At 42.9% G+C, this 22,972-nt stretch overlaps 1 protein-coding gene across 1 annotated transcript; it reads right to left on the reverse strand.

Moving 5' to 3' along the window:
* On the reverse strand, positions 1–22,529 carry LOC148134808 (procathepsin L-like). The gene is made up of 7 exons (XM_087985391.1): positions 22,392–22,529; positions 21,370–21,492; positions 17,370–17,582; positions 12,379–12,597; positions 5,155–5,320; positions 2,817–2,919; positions 1–405 (listed from the first exon to the last, which is right to left on the reverse strand). The coding sequence occupies exons 1-7, from the start codon at positions 22,521–22,523 to the stop codon at positions 318–320; spliced, it is 1,044 nt and encodes a 347-aa protein (XP_087841517.1). The 5' UTR covers positions 22,524–22,529; the 3' UTR covers positions 1–317.
* Positions 22,530–22,972: the final 443 nt, after the last annotated feature.

Raw genomic sequence — 22,972 nt, forward strand, 5'->3', positions numbered from 1 at the left:
CTCTGAAAATGATTGCTGACAGCCTTTATTATATTGTTGGACATCAGCAGTACATGCAGATTATTGTCTTCTACAAGCTGGAGAATGTATTCATTCTGTCATTTACAGTGGCTATATGTATCAATCAGACAATGCCATTGGTTTTATATGAAGCGATAGAAATGTGCAAAAATCGTTTTTATTTCACTTTTTAAATTTGCAGCAGACAATTAAAGCAATGTCCTTGAATGAGTCAGCATTAACAGAAATGATCCGGTTTATTATTCAGCTGGGATTGATGAAGCTCTGTCTTATCAGTTGGCTCGTTACACGACAGGTTACCGCACAAAACTGGCAATTTCACAGTGATTCCCTCTATCCTTGGCAATTTTGATGTACCCGTCTTCACCCCAGTCTGTTCCCCAGCTGGAAAATAAGAAAATCCATTGGTGTTGGAATCAAAACGCTAATAAACGAGACATGTTTGGAGAAGCATCTGTTTTAACTCTGGTATACAATTGGAATTATTTTAGGGACTGAATTCTGGAATTACTGAGCTAGATAATGAGTTGTAAAGAATAAGTTGCATCAGGCTGGAAAGAGTCAATTGTTTTCTTTTACATCAATTGCTGATCTGTACCGTACGTATGGACTCACTACACAATTTAAAATGGCATGAGGTGAGATCCTTATCAGGGATAGGTCTGCAGCTGGAGTAGATATGAAGGGGAAAGTGAATAGGGACGAGTGAGAGCTTTATAGATGGCCTCCTGGAGATTTCCTTCTTGCCGTATGGAGGAGGAGATTTTCTCAGAGTTTTTTTTTTTTGCCATCATCGTTCTGAGATTGCCTGCAACAGGATATAGGCTGTGCAGAGCATGAGTTGATTTGGGCACAGGTTACCCAGTGTCTCCTGCACTGCAACGATACCTCGGCCTTAAAATTTGTTCCATATCCGGTTACCCTGCCCAAATCACATTTCCAGCTTTACCAAACTATTCCAGCACCCATTACACTGTAATACTATCTACCTTATTAAACAACAATGTCTATGCTTTTATAAGCCACCCACATACTTTTTCCTCTGGGAAATCATGTAGAAATGTGTGTATGTGTCAGTGTGTGTGTGTCTGTGTCTGTGTGTGTGTGTCTCTGTGTGTGTATATTCACCCGAACCATAGGACTTATTTAATCAAACATTTTGTATCCAATCTCGCCCTGAAGATGTGACTGCTTCTTCCGAGCCTGACTGCCGTGATTGTAATAACGACAGTCAGCGACGCCTCATGGAATAAATCACTGAAAGGAGTCAGACGGTAGTAGTTGATGGAAAATATTCATTCTGGAGTTCAGTTACTAATGAAGTCCTACAAGGATCAGTTTTGGATCCACTTTTTTTAGTCGATGTTTATATAAATGCACTGAATGAGAGCACAGAAGGATGGTGGATTAATATGCGGATGACATTAAGTACATTAGAGCTGTGGACAGTTACTAAGGATGTATGGATTGCAGAGACAAGTAGATAAGCTGCAGAGGTATGACGAAAGGTGGCGAATGCAGTTTAATGCGGAAAAGTGTGAGGTGATTCGGTTTGGAAGGAATCCAATGTAATGGGCGAATAGTCAGATTCGTGCTTGTTTAGATGAGCACAGAGATCTCGGTGTCGAGGTACATCGATGTTTGAATGTTGCCTCCCAGGTTGATATGGTTATTGAGATGGCATATGGTGTGTTATCTTTGATTGATAGGGGAATTCAGTTTCGGAAATAGGAGATCATGCTTCAAGCCGGACTAAACTCTGTTGCAACCACACTCTGGGTAATGTGCACAGTTCTGGTCACCATATTACAGGAAGAATGTGCATGCTTTGGAACGGGTTCAGATGAGATTTACTGGGAAATCGCCAGGTTTGGAGGGAGATATTAAAAGGAAAAGCTGAGGGAGTTAAGGCTGTTTTCGTTAGGAAAAAGTTTGAGAGGTGAATTAATTGAGACACAAAAATTAATTAAAATATTTGATAGGTTGGATAGTGAGTGGCTTTTTTCCTTGAATGGCGATAGCTGGCAGGAGGGCTTTAAAATCAACAGTGATAGATATTGGACAAATGTCAGTGGTAGTTTCTTTCCTCAGATTGTTGTAGGGGCTTGGAACTCTGCCTGCAACAGTAGAGGTATTGCCACATTTCAGAGTATTTAAATGGTCATTGGTCAGGCATATGGATGAGAATGGAATACTGTTTGTTACATGGGCTTCAGATTGGTTCCACAGGTCGGCACAACATCGAGTGTTAAAAAGGCATGTACTGGGCTGTAAAGTTCTATGTTCTACGTTCCAAAATTTGGGCTGTTAATCTGAGCCCATCAGTGCTCTCGTGACAAGTGTTTCGAGCTTTGTCATTGTTTCCCTGTGAACAGGTTGTACAGTTGGGTTTGGGATCTGACTTTGCCGCCCAGTTCTCCAGTAAATTGTCTTTTGTTGTGTATAGCTGTTAATTCTAACCGGATGTTTGTAATTTGTACTGGTAAGTTTAAAAAATGGTTGTGATTCAGGGATAATGACACTTTGATGCCTGCCTCTGTATGAAGTAATCCTTCAGTCAAGAACCGTACACTTGTAAGTGCAGCGTTACTTGGTGATGGGATACCTGCCTCAGACGTGTTTTTAGATATCATCTCAGACAGCACAACCATTAAGCCTTCGCTTCCAGATAAACACAGTGTTACGTGCTCGCTGAACAGATACACAATTTGCAGCACAGAGACAGGAAATTCATTCCATGTCACTGTCCCTTCTCCATCTATGATCAGGTGTTTATTATTTCATAGAGTACGGACCTGTTTTTAACCAGCCAATAGTTCATTCCATCCTCAATTCCAAAACCAACCACCAGCACTTCATCGGTTACATATCCATTGCAATTTTCATCACAGTAAACTCCTGTAAGGAGACACATATTAAATGGTTTATCTGTGAAATATTTATTTCGTGTTAATTTAGCATTGAGTAATGAACACCATCATGTCTGTTTTTACTAACTGTCTTCAAATTGATCGTCCTCACTCCGCACCATTACATCTGTTGACTTTAATCAATGTTTCCCAATGACATCGCCTCTGCCATTCTCACTTCTTCTTGGCACATCCTTCAGAGTCATAGAGATTTATAGTGGTGAAATGCTTCGATCCTTCGATCGAAATCGTCCATTCTGAGCACATATCCTCAACCAATCTCGTCCTATTTTCCAGCACTTGGCCAATACCCCTGTAAACCATTCCTGTTCATGTACCCATCCAGATGCCTTTTCTAATGTTGTATTTGTATCACTCTCCACCACTTTCTCTGGTATTTCATTCCAGACACGTACCATGTTCTGCGTGAAAAAAAATGTTCCTCAGATAACTTTTAAATCTTTCCCTTCTCACCTTAAACGTCTGGTCTCTAGTTTTGGACTCTCCTTCTCTTTATTCGTCCCATACCCATTATTGTTTATAAGCTTCCACAAGCTCACCCTTCAGTCTCTGTCGTACCAGCGAACAAGGCTGCAGACTTCTCAGCCTCGGGCGAAAGTGAGGACTGCAGATGCTGGAGATCAGAGTCCAGATTAGACTTATGCTGGAAATGCACAGCAGGTCAGGCAGCATCTGAGGAGCAGGAAAATCGACTTCATCAGGAAGGACTTTTGCCCGAAACTTGATTCTCGTCCTTTTCAAATGCTGCCTGACTGCTGTGCTTCTCCAGTAAAACTCGAAGCTGGACTCAATTCAGCGTCACTCAAACCCTCAAATATTTCAATCCTTGCTAAGTCCTTTTAAATATTTTCTGGATCCTTTCAAATTTAACAAAATCTTTCTTTTCGCAGAAAGTTCGGACTTTAACATAAATTTCTAAAACTGGCCTTACCAATGATATGTGCAGCTGGAACATGACATCCCAAAGCATATACTCAATGTACTGACGAATGCTGCTTTCACTATCCTGTCTCCGTGTGACTCCAAAATCATGGAACTATGCACGCGGGCCCCAGGTCCTTTTTTTTTAAATAACACTCCCTCAGGCCCTGAAACTTACTGCATACATTTCTTTGCTTTCTTTAATTGTCTCCATTCCATTCCTGCTGGCACTGGACCACCATCCCTTTTCTAATTTAATTTCCTTGTTCCACCCAATCAGAGACTCTCTGTTTTCCAGTTGACGGTCCGACCTTGATTACATTCTTCCATTTTTTATAATTTTTGCTGTTGTTTTTATATCGATGATTGATATAGTATCTTGCTGAGATTAATTTCGATGTAGAAATAATTTACCAGACATTTGCAGAACACACTGACCATGGTATCTGACCGTGTGAAACATCGGTTTCCTGCCATGTGTGTTAACACATTCTGTTAACTTACAAAATCCTTCACCTGGAGTGATGAAGTAGTTCCACTCTGCAGTCAGTATTTTCCAGTTTGTCTCCAATTGTGGGTTGTACAGTAGAAGTGGTTTGTGATTTTAAATGTTGATGAAGTCAATAGGGAATAGTCCTGCACATGGAGACGACCTGTGTCATCATCACAAGGAAGCTGTGCAGGCGTCCACCTCCTGTTCAGACCACCGTATTTGCAAGTCATCTCGCGTTGCCACACGAGAGGAGGTCAAGAACAGAATAGAAACAGCTGCTGAGAGAAGAGGTGGAGCAGAGAGTGAAGGACTCTCAGCAGGACGCCAAGAGATTTCAAGTCGAAGGTCTCGCCCTTCCTCTTAATCCAGATACACTGAGTGTAGCGTCTTCAGTTTACAATTAATAAAACGCTGACTTGTACAGACAGTCAGCAGCACATCAGGACAGTTACACCTCACTATCAGTTCTCTTTGCTATAGCACAACGTTTTGAGCTATTTGCATTACTCTGAATGGGAGCAGGTCCATTTCTCATTACCATCCATGAGCTCAACTTGTAGCATGGTCTAGCTTTAACTCGATGATATCTGACAGAACTGGATGGCATGTAACACGGGGGGAGTGTAGGCAGGAACAAGGGTAAGGGTCATGGTCCATGGTGAACTTTGCAGTAATATTAATACCAAAATAGTGACAGTAAATGTGTCTGTAGATGTATGATTTCTAATACCTTTTCTTGAACAGTCGATAATCTGGTTCAAACACATTATCCAATGCTCTGCGACTTACCTCCTTTATAATGTTGAAAGGATTTCAGACTTGCATTAATCACAACAGACATCGGTCCTATCTCTCTCACTGCTTGTTCCAATGCTGCCTCGCCTCCCCAAACCCATTTGTAGTCAGTGATTTTAGCAGCAATTTTATCTGGCTGAAATTTGCAGTAGCGTCCATGCTATATTTTAAATAAAATGTTCAAAATGAATACTCATTAAGATCATAACAAAACTATTTTTTCTTTGCTTGACACTTTTCTGCATTCCGACTTTGGAAGCCAATTTTTTTCCCAAACCTGTGCGATATTTGTTCACTATTTGTTTAGAAAAAGGCACATTTTGCGCGACTTAGCACGAAAACAAACCGTTTATTCCAACTCGTCCACGCCGGTCACATATCCTGACGTATTGTAGTCTCATTTGCGACCACTTGGCCCTGAACACTTCCAATCCATTTACCCATCTCCGTACCTTTTTAATTTTGTAATTGTACCAGCCTCCGCCACTCCTTCAGGCAGGTCATTCCATACATACATGATCTCGGCGCGAGACAGTTACAACTCAGATCATTTGTAGGGTTTTCTTGAGTCAAACTTAATATTTATTGCTCAATGTATTCGAAACATTCTACAGTGAGACCAAGCAATGGTATTACAAATGACTTGAAATGTGAGAAAATAAAATATATGTACTTTGCCTTGACAACTCAATATCCCAATCAGGCTCACCATCTAGTTAGCTCATACCGAAACTACATTCGAAAGCGTTGAGCCTCTTCACAGTTTTCGGTCGACTCATCTGAAACTTGTGATCATACAGTAGTGCATTAAATTCTTCACATGCAGATAAACTTTTCCCAAACCGTCAATAATTACATCATTAGAGTCATTGGATTACAACTAATAAGTATTAGTCCCAGTACCTATTCAAATAGTTCCCCTTTCATCTTAAGGCTCTGCTCTCTAGGTTTGGACTCCGATCCCATGGCTAAAGCATTCTGTTCTTCACCCGATTCATGTATTTCATGATTTTATAAACCTTGATAATGTCACCCCTCAGCCTCTGTTCCTCCGCTTGGAGAAAAGCCCCAGACTATTCAGTCTCTCCCGATAACTGAAACCCAACCCCAGCAACATCCTTGTCAATATTTTCTGCACCCTGTGAAAGTTAACATCATCCTTCCTTTAACAGAGCAACCAAACATGTGTACAGTTTTACAAAAGTGTCCTCGCCAATGTCCTGTACAGCTGCAATATGACGTCCCAATACCTGTACCAATGTTTTGAACAATAAAGGTAACTGTGACAAATACCTCCTTCACCATCCTATCTATCCTCGGCTCCACTTCCAAGGAATTATACACCTGCACCCCTCGGCCTTTCTGTAAATTCTTGCATGTTGGAAATGATGGAGTATATTGATTGTCTAAAGCATGGCCTCGATGCCCGTGTTTAAACGAAAATTGGAAAATTATAAATGTGGTGACTTTGCTACACTCTGATGGAGTGAAGATTCTGGTGAATAATTTTCAATATCTTCTCTCCAATGTTGCAGTTTCTTCAGTTTCAGGACATAGGGCAGAATATGATGCGAACTCTGGGGTGAGATTGATACTGGGAGTAATATCGAAATGGATGGTTGTGTTGCAGGAGGAATTGCCGCATACACCCAGATTTAATTCCAAAATGGATTAAAATGTAGTTGTGGCAGACTGTGTCAGCGTTCATTCAAACTTGGCTTGGAGAAGGTGTGATGAGCTGCCTTCCAGAACATTTGCAGAATTTGTGATCGGTACTATTCTGTTAGAGAGGGAGTTCAAGGCTTTCGACCCAAAGTCGGTGGCGGAATGACAATAAATTTCTGAGCCAGGATGGTGAGTGATTTGAGGGGATGTTGCAAGGCGTGGTGTTAACTGTATCTACAGCGGTCCTTGGCGGAATTGGCCTTCGGTTTGGAAGGTTCTGTCTACAGTCCATCAGAGAAATTCACAGCTGTAGCTCTTGGATTGTATATACTGCTATCACTTTGTGATGATGTTGGAGGGAATTAATATTTGTGGATTTGATGCCAGACAAATGGAGTGAATGTCCTGGATGGTGTCAAACCTACTCAGTGTCAAAACATAGAACACTGAACAGTGCAGCACAATGCAGGCCCTTCGGACCCCAATGTTGTGCCAAACATTTATCTTAATCTAAGATCAAACTAAGCACAATCCTCTCAAATTGCTGCCGTGCATGTGCTTGACCAGCAGTCGCTTAAATATTCTTAATGTCTCTAACTTTACTATCAAAGCCAGCAGTGCAGTCCACGCATCAAAAACTCTTTGCGGAAATAACCGAGCTCTGATATCTTCCCTTTACTTCCTCCAGTGACTATAAACGTATGACATCTCCTGACAGCCTGTTTCTTGGGTAAACCTCTCTGGTTACCTTCCACCTCTTTATCCAAGCCATTTATAAAAGAAAAATCCTTAATCAAAAATCTTTATCCAAACAATCCAAAATCCTATATCTGCGAACATTTTTCAGTACCTTGCTGACCACAGACGTCAACCTACCTAGATAATAATTTCCAGGTATTTTTCCCTATTTACTTCCCTGAAGAGAAGTACAATATATGCCTCCCTCCAAACATGAAGAACTACTATGGAGAGGTTGGATTCAAAGATCATTGCCAGAGGTGCAGCAATCTCAATCTTCACTTCCCGTAGGAAATGTGGATATATCTGATACGGCCCTCGAGATTGAATCATACTCATGCTTTCCAGAATTTCCACCATATCCACATTCTTAATATCAATCTGCTCAAGCCTATTAAGCTCTTCCCCAGTATTCTCTCTAACATCAAGCTCCCTCTCTCTCATGAATACAATGGCAAAAAAAACTCATTTTGCTCCTTCTCTACCTCTCCACGCTCAGTGCTTAAGTTCCCTCCACTGGCTTGGATCCAGCTTACGCGCTCTCAGATCATTCTCTTATTCCTAATGTACGTGTGCAAAACATTTGGATTTTTCCAAATACTTCCCACCAAGGCTTCTTCATGCCCACAGCCAGCTTTCCTCAGTCGATTTTTGAGTTCGTTCTTTTCGACCCTGTAATTTTCAAAATTTGCGCTAGATCCCGCTCTTCTGTTCTTGTCATCCAGGGCTCCTTTCCTTTACAATTCCAATCCGGTTTCATTGGGACAAAGTTATTCAACACAGCAAAAATTGCTCCACATTTCTGTTGTGCATTTCCGTTAAGCAATTATTCCTAATTTATACTCCATAGGTCCTGTCGAAGAGCAGTAGAACATCCTTTACCCCAGATTAAATTCCCTCTCATACAGTCAGTTTCTATTCCTCCACATGGCGACCGCAAATTTGAGTCATTTATGCTCTCTGTCACCAAAATGCTCTGCCACCGACATATCTCACACCTGGCCTAGCGAATTGCCTCGCACCAAATCCAATATGGCCTCCCCCAGTCGGCATATACAATTATTGCTTCAGGAATACTTCCTGTAAACACCTAACAAAATCTTCTATATCCAGATAATCTGCACCACGGATGTTCCAATTAATATTGGGGAATTTCAAATGAAACTTATCAGCAATTCTGTTATATCTGCACGTTTTCAAGATCTACTGTCCAATCTGTCCAATGTCTATAGCAGACAACCAATAAAATAACTGTTTCTTTCTTTGTTGTCGGAGCTGCAGTCATCCAGGGAAGTGGAAGTATTCCACCATATCCTTGCCTTTTGTTTAGTTGATGGAAAGTCTTCAGAGATGTTGATAGTGTGCGATTCAGTAATGGTTAAATTCTCTCCCATGTTGGATTATGTCATTTTCTGGCACTTGTCTGGTGAGAATGTTATTTGTTATTTATCTTCTCAGGTGGAGATATTGTCCACACTTTGCCGCATTGGACACAGATTTCTTCAAAATGTGATAAATTCAAATAGTACTGACAATCGTGTAGATATTCTCTCTGCGTACCTTTTGGATAGAAGGCCAGTGACGAAGCAGCTGAAGATGGCTGTACCAAGAAGGCGACACTAAGGAACGCCGATCGTCATGTCCTGACCAGAAAGACATCAAATAACTGCAAACACCTTCCAATGTGGTTGATATAATTACAACTAAAGGAACTTTTTCTTCCAATTCCCATTCACTCCATATTTTCTTGGGCTCCTTGATGTCACGTCATGCCTTGATGGAAAGGGGTGTCATTCTCACTTTAACTCTTGAGATCATGTCGTTTCCCCAACTGTGGAGTGTAAATTAGGGACTAAAGGTTTAATGAATCACAAGCCGAGTTTTCGTGCTGGCGTCCAAACTGAGGCTGCCAATTGACAATTTATAATACTGATCAGTTCTGATCCCAATGCCAATATAATTCATTCAGGGGTGAGTGAGGTGCTCAACATGAGAGGACAACGACATGCAAATGTGTTCAGCATTGCTTGTAGATTTAGGGGTCGGGAAATATCAAGTACCAGTTGAGGAAGGGTACACCTGCTGATATGTGACCTTACTGCACCACACCCCACCCCAGCCAAACACACACCTACACAAAGCTGTGTTGTGATCGTCACCTCCCCTCCTCTCACTCAATCACTTACTGTTGGTCTGTTACCCAAGATCAATACCAGCCCTCAGGTTGTTGTTGTACCGAATGTTACTGCCTTCCTGTTGAGCAGGGCCACTGGCCTCTGGCTGGTAATGACCACTCCTTGACGCTGTCATTTGTGCAAAGCCCTTCTCTTGTCCAGCTCAGTGCCCGAGTGACAATACGTACACTGGGGCTTCATGAAAAGAGGAGACTCTGTTAATGTTGACTCGCCAGCCAGTGAGTGAGAGGCCATCAGCTCCATAAAACATAGCCAGAGAATAGGTTTAGTTTGGACTGATGCCCAGTCACCAGATCATGTACGCCTGTCACATGACGAGAGTGTTTCTTTCATTCAGTTGTTTATTTGGCCAATGAAACGCTGGATTTTGGAGAGCAGAGTGGATGGGCAGACAATGAACTTAAAGTCTGCGTGGCCTCAGATTACCACAGGAACAATTTAACAGTGTTGTCACAAACCCAAAACAAAAGCAACAGCTGTCCTGGATAATAACGCACAAGTCTTCTACAATGAGACCAGGCATGAGGGTGTGGAAGAGCTGAGGTAAGGACTTGAAGAATGAACTGAAGAACAGGGTGAAACTATGTGACATTGAGACAAGGAGCTCGGATTTGCACGCAAGAGGCTGATCCCAATCAAATCCAATACTCGGGGCAATTGTGACGTGTAGAAAGACAACAACGGCTTCTGGAGGAACAGCATCAACCGTAAAGCAACTTACGCAAAAAAGTCTCCTGAGTATAGATTCAAGCCAAGTTTCTTAATTACACACAATATGCCAAATGTCAACCCAGCACGTTGCACAGTAAATGACATTCCACAGACTAAACACCTCTCTTAACAAAGGACCATATTTAGACACAGACCGACCAACGACATGAGCACAGAATTCGAAGATTTCTCATCAAACGTTTATAACTTCTTATAGCTCATACTCCGAAACGTAAATTGTTCCTTTTCATGTAAAATTGCAGCTTATATTAGTGTGACAGACCAGCCCGATGGGGCATATGGGAGAAGCAGACAGACTAAAATAATTACCTTTATTACTGACTCTTCAGATCTGTCCTTCGCTGTGTTAGTATGTTAACTGTTATAGTGGATGGTGCACGTACCGTCTGAAGGACAGAACATGCTGAAAGTTCCGTTGATTCAGCTGAACGTCACATCCACATGCTAACTCAGTATCAGAAAATCCCAAGAGTGCAGAAAGTGCCCATTCGGCCCTACCTTATCCCTGTAACCCTGCGTCTCCCATGGCTTACACAGCTAACCTATAATTCCCTGCCCACTATGGTTAGCTTAACATAGACAATTCCCTAACCTCCACATCTTTGAACTGTGGGAATGGTGCGCATTAATTCACAGAAATGGAAGTACTCTTAACTCCTCAAACAGATTGTCTGAGGGTACGAGGTGTTGTGTCAAGATGTAGGAGAGCATTCCAAGATAAGGTTGAGATGACTGGGAGTGCTGAAGGATTATATAGTCCTTGCTAAGTACTCCATCATGGATATGCTGGTCAGGCATGTGTCCCCTTCTCTATCACCGTCGGAATGAAAGTCGCCCAATATTTGGCAGCATCTTGACTCCGCTGATGCCTTGGTCACAAAGAGGCCTTGATGAACCTCAGCAAAGTAGATGCCACTGATGCTGCTGGGCATGACATTGGTCCAAACACGATTCTGTTGTTACCACGAGGCTGCTTTAGATATCGCTTTCTAATGCAGTCACTGCAGTTGCTGCCGGATCTTGTACTGGGCCTAAGCTCCATTGCTGCCTCCATGAATCTGTGATGGCGACCTGCACTGACAGGTACCCAAACTCACCTTCTCCCCATCTCCATGAATCTGTGCTGGACACAGATCATGACAGGAACCCGAAAACACCTTTCCCCTCTCCCCATGAATCTGTGCTGGATCCAGATCATGACAGGACCCCGAAAAAACCTTTCCCCTCTCCCCAGTAATCTGCGCTGGATAGCGACACTGACAGAACCCAAACTAATCTTCACTCTGCCTCAGTTAATCTATGATGGATGCAGTAATGACAGGAAACCAAACTCACCTTTTCTGCCTCCATGAATCAGAGCTGGATACATATACTGATAGGAAACAAAACTCACCTCCGCTTTGCCTCCATGAACCTCTGCTGGATACAGACACTGACAGAAAACTGACCCACTTGCACCCTACCTCCATGAATCTGAGCTGGATGCACATGCTGCCAAAAACCCAGACTCACCTGTACAGCTAATTGTGTGAATCTATGATAGATACAGATATTGTCATGAACAGAAACAGAGCTCATCTGTTGCCTGCACGAAACTGTACTGGATATGGGCACTGCCAGTGACCTAGACTCATCACCGCCTAAGCAGCCATGAATTAGCGTCAGGACAGGAGCCATCAGGAACCTAAACTCTCTCGGCTATCTCCGTTGTGAGTCCATGCTGCTCGACACACTCACAGATTTCGCTGCTCTTCACCAAGAGGTAATTAAATTAAAAACCCAAGAAAACTTACAAGCGAACGCAGACAGGAGAGAAGAAATACAATAAAACGAAATGAGAATGAATCCCGACTCCACCACAACCTTACTAGAAGTCTTGGGGATTTACCTTTCCGATGTAAGGGTAAGTTTCAGCAGAGTTGATGCCTTGAAGTTGAATCACCAGATCAAAGGCGATCAAAACGTTTGAACCAGAGCATCCAATAGGTCCTAGTCTACAATCAATCAGATTCTGTTCACTGAGAGAAACCAGTTTTCCATGCCTTTTTGCCCACTGTCCTTCTATGGCACCAGTTGCACTGAAAGCCCAGTCAGAATGACATTGACCCTAGTGTTGACAGAAACATAACCACATTAAATCATATTGATCTAAAAACGATATGCAGTTTCCATCTACATTGATATGGAACAAAGTCTCACACGAATGTTCTTAGTCTAACTGTTTGTTCAAATTTCTCTGAATCACACAGAATCTGTGAATATCGGTGTGCCCAGGTTCGGATTTGATTTGATTTATTTATTGTCACGTGTCGCGAACAACAGTGAAACCCTTTGTTTATGAGCAATATAGGCACGAGGATGCGAGGATGAAGTATGCGAGGATGAAGAGATCAAAAAAGACTTGGAAAATGGTACATTGCAGAGAGTGGGCACAAGGCAAATTCAATGTCAGCAAGATCAGTATGATTTGAACAAGAGCGTCTCATAACCGTCTAATTACAGCTGGGGAAAAGCTGTTCCTGCACCTGCTGGTGGATGTGTTCAAGCTTCAGTGTCTTCTACCTGACGGAATGCATGTAAGGAGTACATTACCGGGGTGAGTTAGGTCCTTGGTGATGTTGCCTGCAATTTCGTGGCAGCGAGATGTGTAAGCGGAGTTCATTAATAGAGTATTCGATTCCATAATGGCCTGGACTGCGCACACAACCTTTAGTAGTTTGTTATGATCCTGAGCTTCGCAATTGCCATACATGGCCTTCTGGACCCAGACAGTATGCGCTCAAAGGTGCAACTGTCGAAGTTAGTGAGGGTCCTTATGCACATGCCAAAATTCCTGAGCTCTCTGAGGAAGAAGAGGCGTTGTTGTATAATTTGGAACGGCACAAACACATGGCATTTCCCAGAAAGTTTTTCCATTATGGGCAGTCGAGGAGATTTGACATTTTCCATTCTCTCAACCTCATTCCCATTGATGTAGATTGAAGTGTGTTGTTCTCTTTTCCTTCTGAAGTCAAATATGTGTTCTTTAATTTACCAAAATTGAGAGAGAGAGAGAAGCTATTCTCATTGCACCACGTCAATGATCCCTCTATCTCCCTTCTGTCTTTTCATTCATCGTTGTCAAATTTCCCTCTTGTTACAGTGCTGTCGTCAGTGAATGTGTGGATGGTGTTCGTTCGGGATTCGTGGGTGTAACGGGAGTACAGTAACTGGTTGAGCACTCATTATTTGGGGGACGCAAGTGGTGAAGGTTATTCGGGAGAAGGTGCAGTTGCCTATCTTCAATGATTGGTATCTGTGGGTCAGACAGCTGCGGATCCAGTTGCAGAGGATAGAATCATGACCAATGTCACAGGGTTTTGAGTTCAATGTGGAGAGCATAAGAGTGTTGAAGGCAGAGGGATAGTCAATGAGCAGGAGTCTGACAAAAGTGTCCTTTTCCAGATGTTCAAGGGGTGCAGGGCGAGAGATATTTCACCCACTGTGGACCTGTTACTTTAAAAGGCAAACATTAAGTGACCGAGGCAGGCTGGGAGAATGGAGTTGATGTGGACCCTCACCAGCTTCTCGAAGCACTTCATGATTATTGTGCGCAGGCCACTGGCGGGTCGTCATTAAGGAACAATGCATGAGTTTTGTTTCCTCACTTACCAAGATGATGGTGGTCTTCTTGAAGCAGGTTGGGACTTCAGCTTGTAGAAGAGAGAGTTTGAAGATGTCGGAGAATTTCCCGCTAGCTGGTCCACACTGGAGCTGAGTGCCTGGCGGGGACAGTGTTTAGGCCAAGCAGCGTCCTGAGGGTTATTCCCAGGAGGACTGATCTGATTTCTATAGCAGTGACTAACAACTTGAAGCATTGACATGTAAGAGGATTATTTGATGATGTAAAGTCTCCTTAATTGCAAAACTTGTCCCATTATTCAATTTCCCCTCTTGACAAATTCACAAAATGCATTGGCTGTCTAGGGAACATGGCATGGCTCTCAGAGAGGGACAGGATGAACGCTGTTTCCGATTGGTTATAAACGACCATGGTGTTCGATCAGACCAAATAGCATCTCAGGGCAAGATGCACAGGCTCCTGTTGTATGGGCCTTGCCTATGAACTTTGGCATCTGGCATTTGCTGGTCCACAGTCCAGGGATCGACCATAGTCTGGTGCGGGGGCGGGGGGGGGGGGGGGGGGGGGCGGGGGGGGAGCGGGGAGGGCGGGGGTGCGGTGGGGAGTTGTCTTTGCGTATGCAATCCAGAGACTTGGTTTCAATAGTCCTTTGGCTACAAAGTGACCAGTTCGGGGATTGGGAACTGTTGTCACAGCAAGAAGAGTTTGCAATTCTTCACCTCTGAGGGCTGTGCGTTGAGAAGTCTGGGAGATTGCAGTTGTGAGCGAGGATGGGTGATAACACTATATGCAATGGTGAATAAAATGAATTCACCATTGCATATAGTGGGAAGGGATTCCATAAAGTTGTTGAATGAGGTGTGACGGTGTTAGCAGCACAGCCTTACCTCTGCAAACATTGTTCCTCTTCCTTCCACATGCGACACCAGGCTCTCAGTACACACATTGATCCTATGTAACCATGTCGTTCGGTATCATGGTGCTGCAGTTATATTAAGGCTTCTCTCCACCGAGAGAGAAACAGCCAAGTGGAAGGTCAAGCTGATACCACTTATCGAAAAGGATCAAATAACGTACGAGGTTTGTCAAGCTTTACACTAAACCTCCCTTTCCTTCATTGTTTCAGATTTAATGAATACCGGTTACTGTGTTGGGCAGGAAGGATCGGACTCCTTGTTGCTGCCTGTTAGCCCTGCAGTGGTTTGTTCAGTCAGCATCGCAGCATTTCTGTCTGGTTGGGGTGAGGGAGCTCTGACAATGCTGAGCAGAACTGGGCAGCAGTTTGCAGGTGGAGGCTCAGCCACTTCTATGACATCTTGAGTCTGGGTCTTTGGAGTGACCTGTGTGTGCTTCCTCCTCCAGCAGGGCACTGTCCCTATTACTTGTGAATAGAAAGTGGCACCTCGACTACAGGCCTGTGGAGCAGTGGGCGATGGGGTGCAGCTTTGTGGCCATGGCCAGCAGACGCTGAGGGTGCTGGGCCTGCTTCTCCATGGCAACTGCCAAACTGTCCTTGGAGGTTAGATGATTCATTGATTGGGATATCTGGGTCCCCACAATGTATCTGCATCCCTGTCGTCTTTCAAGTGTACATCTCTGTCTGCTGCATCTGCTGTTTCCTGGTAAATGTCGATGTTTGCCGACACCACGGTCTCTTCTGCCCGTACCGGGTCGCTGGCAGCCCTCCGAGTGCTGTGGGAAATGACACAGTGAGGGGCTTACCAAACAGTGCTCCCACACCCTCAATAGCTCACATTCCCAGGGAGCTGAGGGTGTTTGCTGGACGCAGCCTTACTGATATTTCCTCTGAGGCCGCAATACTTTCATGCTCAGAGAACGAGGAGGTGTCTTCTTTCCCTGCGGAGCGAGAGTTGATGCTGACGAAACCGACAGAACACGAGAGACAGAAGTTTCTGGGACCAATGCAAAGCGACACTGAAGAATTAATGAGACTGACAGAGCGTTAACAAAGGAGTGATGAGTGGTATTTACTCGCTCAGTGGAATGTGAGTGTATCATGTTTTCTGGTGTCAGAGACCTCTCCACCAATCCAAGAGCTTTCTGCCATCCAGTGTTCCCTCATCTCCTGGAATGCCAGAAAGGGAAGGATTGAGTGAGAGATTTAAGTTTTGCATGGCTGTTGGTGTTGGTACATGCGGGAGGTATTCCGAGGTAGTGAAGTGGCAAAGCCGATGTGATGTTGGTTTTGAAGATGATGAAGACGTCAGTGACAGCATGGATCTGGGTAGGAGGGGGTGCTGGGGCTGGGATAGAGTGTGTCGGAGGGGGAAGGTGGGTGGTCACAGCGATTCTGACTCATAGCATTTTTATGGCAATGTTGGTTGTTTTTCTGTACCATTCTCTGGCATGTTCGAAAGCATTCCTATCTGTGCAAGGCAAGGTTACCATTCTCGTGCTCATGTGGATTCACAGCAGCTTTTTCATGATGGCTCAGCTCCCAGGATATCGGGCGCTAATCAGGAATATATTGAATTGTTCCGGGAAGAATGTGTGGGAAGATTAGACTCGGAGCGGATATGCGGGATGTTATAGCTGCATTGACGGAGCTAATGAGATGGCTATGATAACGATAGTGAGAAATCTCACTGAGCCTCGTGGCGGTATCCCTCCCAAACATTCAATGCAACTGACATTTAGTGAATTACAGTATAATCCGATCTTTTACAACTACCATTTGTACACAATACTTCATATACTTACCAGCAGGCTCTGCTCTCCTGTCGATCAGCCTTGTCCAGTTTGAAAGAATGATTGAGAGAGGTACAAGGCCCAACAGAAGTGAACTGTGAACGTGGTTTTAAAAGTTGGGGTGTCGAGCATATGATCGAATATTCTTTGAATAACACTGGACATGGTATCACAAGGAAGCTTGGCACTGCAGCTTGCAACATTAACATTGTTGAGTTGTGGCAATTTACCTCGGAATTGTACCTGTAGACTTCAATTTTACAATTTAATCTAACCATTGAATTTGATTTTGAAGTAAAAATTCTGTAGATATTATGAGTAAAAGCACGAACATTACAATTGATACATATACCATGCTCCCTTGCCTGACCATAACCAATACCAGGAAACAAATGCAACAAGAAAGCAGGAGAAGCAATTTAGATTAAAAATGATCTACTGAAACGTAGCCTTTCCTAACAATTCCTACAAGCTGATCATAACGTCCAATCCTGTTGAGAAGTTAATGTCTGCACTTAATAAACTTGAGAGCTTTTTCTGATTTTTACCTGGTTTTTCACTGGAGTAACTAATCCTTCTCTCCGCCAGTCAACAGTTGCAGTTCTCAATTCAATGTGACTTTCTTCAGATTCATTACTTTCAACTCTTGCATCAGTTTCAATTTCAGTCATGTTGACAGCTTCGATTCGGAGAAGTCCATTCATGAGCTTATTGAACTCTTCATTGGTCGGAAAATTCAAACACATTGGTGAAATGTTTGACTTTTAGTGGTGATTATGTAGGACAAGTGTCAATAATGTAAGAGAGCTACATTCTACATATTCGCTGACTTTAGCATGAAGTGCGGGGAAAGCAATGAGGGCACTCGTTACTCGTGTTTAATCTTTGACTGAATAAATGAGTAGCAGGCAAATAAGTGGCCATCCATTTCGTCTCAATCCAATATAAAGCTGTGTGAGAAACCTCGAGCAGCTCAAATATCTCTGCCCGATCGTTCAATTACCAAAATGGCAGGGGCTTTATAAATGTTTCATTTTGCAAGAATCAGTTCGATAGTCGTCTCTGATCATTAAAACCTGACAGGTCAATTTCATCATGGAAGGATAGGTTAAGTCACCTTAGATTGGTGGGATTTATTGGTGTTTGAGATTAACCTTCCCAATCAGGAGGATTTCGAATTTCATCACCGGCGTGACCTGATTTCCGGATAAGACGTTGGTCTTGAGTTGGCCTCATGGCTCTTGAACCATTAGATTTAGATGCGAAACTCAGATTGTTCATTTGCATGAAGATACTGGATTGGAATGGTGAGAAAATGACCAGATTTGATGCTATCCATCATCACATAACTTATCATCCGGAACTGTGGATGTCTGCATATCAACCTGAGATTGCAGACTGGTATTGAATCATCTGGTGTCTCTTTTTGATGGGTAGGGAGGGGTACATGTCGGTTTGAAAGGGGATTGAATATGTCCCATCCTCTGAGTAATAAGCTGGGCCCTAGGTACATGCAAAAGTCCGAGTTGCGGCTGCCTTTTTGCAGGCTTTATGGAGCACGCCTTGTTCCAGTCCTACTCTGACCCCTGTCAAAGTTCTGTCTCTGATCCATTGATTGTTGCTTCCTAAACTCACCCAGAATTAGAAATAGTAATCAATTTTACTTCGAATTTCCACCCTTGTCCCAACTTCAACTGGAATATCTGAAAATCTTCCTTTCCTTTCTTGATGTTAATGATTCCATTTAAGGGCTAGACCATCTACTGTCTCCCACAGTTACGTTGAACTGCGTCTCCTCACAGTCTGCTATCTGCAAAGATTTCATTCCATTTTCCAGGCTCTCCACCTGTACTGCATGTTCATTGGTGTCACACCCACTGGGGTGTTTATCCTTACCGAAGGACTCCTTTCAATGCCGTTGACAGGCTGATTTATACAGTTTGAGAAAGTGTTTCCTCACCCATAAGAACATAGGAAGTAGCAACATGAGTAGAGTAGTGGCCCCTCCACCTTGCTCCATCATTCCATTATGATTGACCGAAAATTGCCCATGTTCCCGTTCCTTCATTTTCATTATAACCCTTGATTCCCCTCCCGCTTAAGAATCTCTCTCAGATTAGGCATACAGAGAGGCCTAGTGTCATAGAGATGTACAGTATGGAAACAGAACCTTCGGTCCAACCTGTCCATGCTGACCAGATATCCCAACCCAATCAAGTCACACCTGCCAGCACCCAAACCGTATCACTCCAAACCCTTCCTATTCATATACCCATTGCAAATGCCCTTCAAATGTTGCAATTGTGCCAGCCTCCACCACATGGTCTGGAAGCTTGATCCATCCACGTACCACCTACTGTGTGAAAAAGTTGTCCCTTATGTTTCTTTTATATCATTTCCCTCTCACCCTCAACCTCTGCCCTCTAGTTCTGGATTCCCGATCCCAGGGAAAAGAACTTCTTTGTCTAATTATCCTATGCATGCACCTCATAATTTTGTAAACCTGCATAAGGTCACTCCTTACCCTCTTACGCTGCAGAGAACACAACCTCAACTTGTTCAGCCTCTCCCTATCGCTCAAATCCTCCAGTGCTGCCAAAATACTTGTAAATCTTTTCTGAAACCTTTCAAGTTTCACAACATCTTTCCGAGTGGATTGAGACCAGACTTGCACGCAATATACCAACAGTGGCCGAACCAATGTCCTCACAACAGCAACATGACATCCCAACACCTGTATTCAATAACATGACAAATATAGGGGAGCATCACAAACGCTTTCTTCACTATCCTATCTTCTTGCAAAGACATTCAGGCTTCAGAGAGAAGGAATTCCTCCACATCTCGATTTCAAAACGCTGTTATTGTGATTCGATGATGACAATTCCTAGCCTCTCTCATTCGCGTCATTCTTATAAACCCCATTCAGTCAAGTCCCAACCTGATTAGTCTTTACTCGCTAGACAATCTTTCCCCTCCATCCCAGAAGAAAAATAGGATTATTTCTGTCTTCACTTTCCACCATCCCATTCTCTGTTTGTTTTTTTGCGAACAAATCCTCTACCAATGCCAATATGTTACGCACTAAAACATAAGCTGATATTTTGTTCAGCAACAGCTGATGTGGCACTGCATGATATGTCTTTTAAAATTGAAGTACACACACTATATCGGCTTTCCTGTGGTAAAAAATGTTTTGTCTCTTTGGTCACTTATTAACATTCGTGTGCACATAGGTCCAGCAAGTTATTAAAGAGGCAAAAGAAATATTTGTCTTTAATGCAGAGAAAAGACAGTATCAAAGTGGGGAAGTCTTGGTGCGATTGGACAAACACCCTGTGATGAGCATTGATTTCACTCGTTACGGAGGAATATTTGGAAGGAAATTTGAAGCAGGTTAATCAAAACTATTCCTACGAAGAAGAGGCTTATGACAAGAGAAACATTTTGACAGACTGGGCCCACTCCACAATAAAGTTGAGGAGAATGAGTGCAGATCATACTGAAACAAATAAGATTCGAGGGAGATTGACAGGGCTCATGGTGAGAGGATGATTTTCTTGATGGGAAAGGTGAGTACAGAACCAAGACCTGACGTAGTCATTGTCGCTATTATTTTCTTATCTATGCGACTTAACTCTGTGATCTGCCTGTATTGTTCGCAAGACAAAGCTTTTCACTGTGCCTCAGTACACGTCACATTAATTTCAATTCGATTCAATTCAATTCAATTCAGTTCAGTTCAGTTCAGTTCAGCTCAGTTCAATTCAATCCAATTCAATTCCATTAATTTATTTTCCATTCATGGAATGCTGGTGTAATGCTGATGTCATTAGTCACATTTTTTTGAGACGCCAAGAATAGGGGAAATGACCAACTGTCCTGAGGAGCAATAATACAGAGAGCAGGATCATGTACTTCAATTTGTTTGGAATGCAGGTTAGTTTAATGGCTGTGGGATAAAGTTTAGTCAACGATAGGGAGGGCGGAGCCAGAGATCCAGCAGACTCAAGAAGAATATTGTTGCCGAAGGGAGCAGCTTCCACAGTACAGAATGCAACTCCTGCTTCCAGACGTCATAATGGACAGCATCTGTGAAGACTCAACAACATAGAGATGTATCCATAGTGTGACTGCCGTCCATAGAGGGCTCAAGCCAGCCAGTGTTGGTTAATGCAATTTAGTTGTACAGTATCTGATCGTGCAAGTGAGCAGAAATTATCGAATCAGGGGATTGTTAGTCATTAGAGTTCTCTTCCGCAGAGAGAAGTGGAGACTTGAGTCATTGAATATATACAAATTTGAGGGAGATGTTTTTTATTTCCAGAGGAGTTGCGGGTTATGAAAACCTGGAATGAGAAGGAAGGAATCAATAATTTGGAGTAAAGTGAGATCAGTCATTGAGTGTACTGAATGAGTGAGTCAGCTTGCAGGACCAAATGTCCAATTGCTGCTCCTGTAGCTGAAAATAACTTCACAATTATAGAGCTTCACAATGTCACAATGACCAGCATCAAATAGATCCCAGACGATACATCCTGTACACACCAGAGCTCCAAATTTGTTCATTCCCACTTTAGATGTGCGTTTTCCCAATGAGTGTTCGATGTTGTGGTTTTCGATGTATCTCATATTGTCCTCCCATATCATTCTCCTGTAGCTCTCCTCATCCTGAATAAAGAGATTAATATAATCAGGCTGCAGCATCTTTCATTTATAAAATTATACAGAAGCATTAAAAATCCGCTTGTGAAACCTGAAATAACATTTTGCTGTCAGGGTCCATCCTCCCACCCAGATCTGAAAATTATTAATCAGGTTCCCCTCACCCCACTCAAAATAACGCACCCATAGCAAAACCTGTCGAGCTGCCAGTCTGTGAGATTCATGCTGAAAGTGAATTCAGAATAAAATAGCTGAACAAGAGGATGGTTTAATCGACCGTCATGAAAGACGTTGACAATAGATACGTTCTCTCGACTACCACCTGTCCCTGTCTAAAGTAAGATTAAGCCAGTGGCAGGCAGGGAATTCAATAAGCCACGTCCTTGCGAAAAAATCGAGGCCAATACATGGGCAATTACTGTGCATGTACTGTGCACCTGCTTAACCTGTTGTGTGAGAGACCTGCCTTAAGCTGCCAGCATAGTAAAATCAGTGTCGGCAAAGAGACGCTTCATTGAATGGGCCGCTTGGGATGATCAGACGGCTTCCCCATCCCTCTGTCTCCAAGTTGCCCACTTCCAATTGCATCTTCAACACCAAGAATGGATCTTAATCTTCTAGAGACAGTTTGTGGTCTTTGTAGTAAATCCAACAGGACTGCAGCGGGATCCTAGTAAATTAAGATACACCAAGTCGCAACTGATTCACTTTGTGTTTGATCAGTTCTCTAATGAAATTAGAAACTTGGAGAATACCCATTGAATTTCAAGATCAATGTTTTCTCAATGTCACTTCACTCAACAGGTACCTGTCATTGACTGCAACTACATATTCTCAATCTCTGCCAATTGTGTGCAGACCATTCCTATTCTGAGTGAGCTTAACATTACAGACTCTCCTTTTACCTTGGTGTACTGGTTCCCATGTTGTGATTTCCAATTTTTCCAGTCTTCATCCAATTTCGAATCAAATGTGCCTGTTGAGGCTGCAGCCAGAATAGATACCGCCACACTGCCCAGAAAGAGCCAGAAGTTCATGATGGACAACCTAATAGGCGAAACCAGTGGGCTTTAGACAGGGAGTGGGTAATTTTCAAGTTAGCTGTTCCCTTATTCTGAGAAGGAACAATATAAATTGTACTAATAATACAAACAATAAAATTCCAACAATTCATCCAATGCTGAAAGTTCAATGTAATTCACCTTCATGAGGCATCGTCAGTGGATTGGAATCTTCCAGCACGAGATTGATCAAATTAATGACGTTTCAAATTTAAAACCAATTATTGGAATGAACACGGTAAAATGAAATCATACTTTTCCATAAATTGCCTTCTTGTGATGAAGGTTATTTGACTCAAGGTCCACAGGTTTAATCAGTCAACAGGTCATGTCGTAATGATTACATTGCATTCAACCTTACATTGAGCAATGACTCCTCAGAAGGCATGACTGTAGGATTAGCAACAGGAAATAAAGAACAGGTG

The sequence above is a fragment of the Chiloscyllium plagiosum genome, unplaced genomic scaffold (genome assembly GCF_037043375.1).
Source record: "Chiloscyllium plagiosum isolate Xiang-an unplaced genomic scaffold, Cpla_swu_hap1 HiC_scaffold_52, whole genome shotgun sequence".
Lineage (NCBI taxonomy): Eukaryota > Metazoa > Chordata > Chondrichthyes > Orectolobiformes > Hemiscylliidae > Chiloscyllium > Chiloscyllium plagiosum.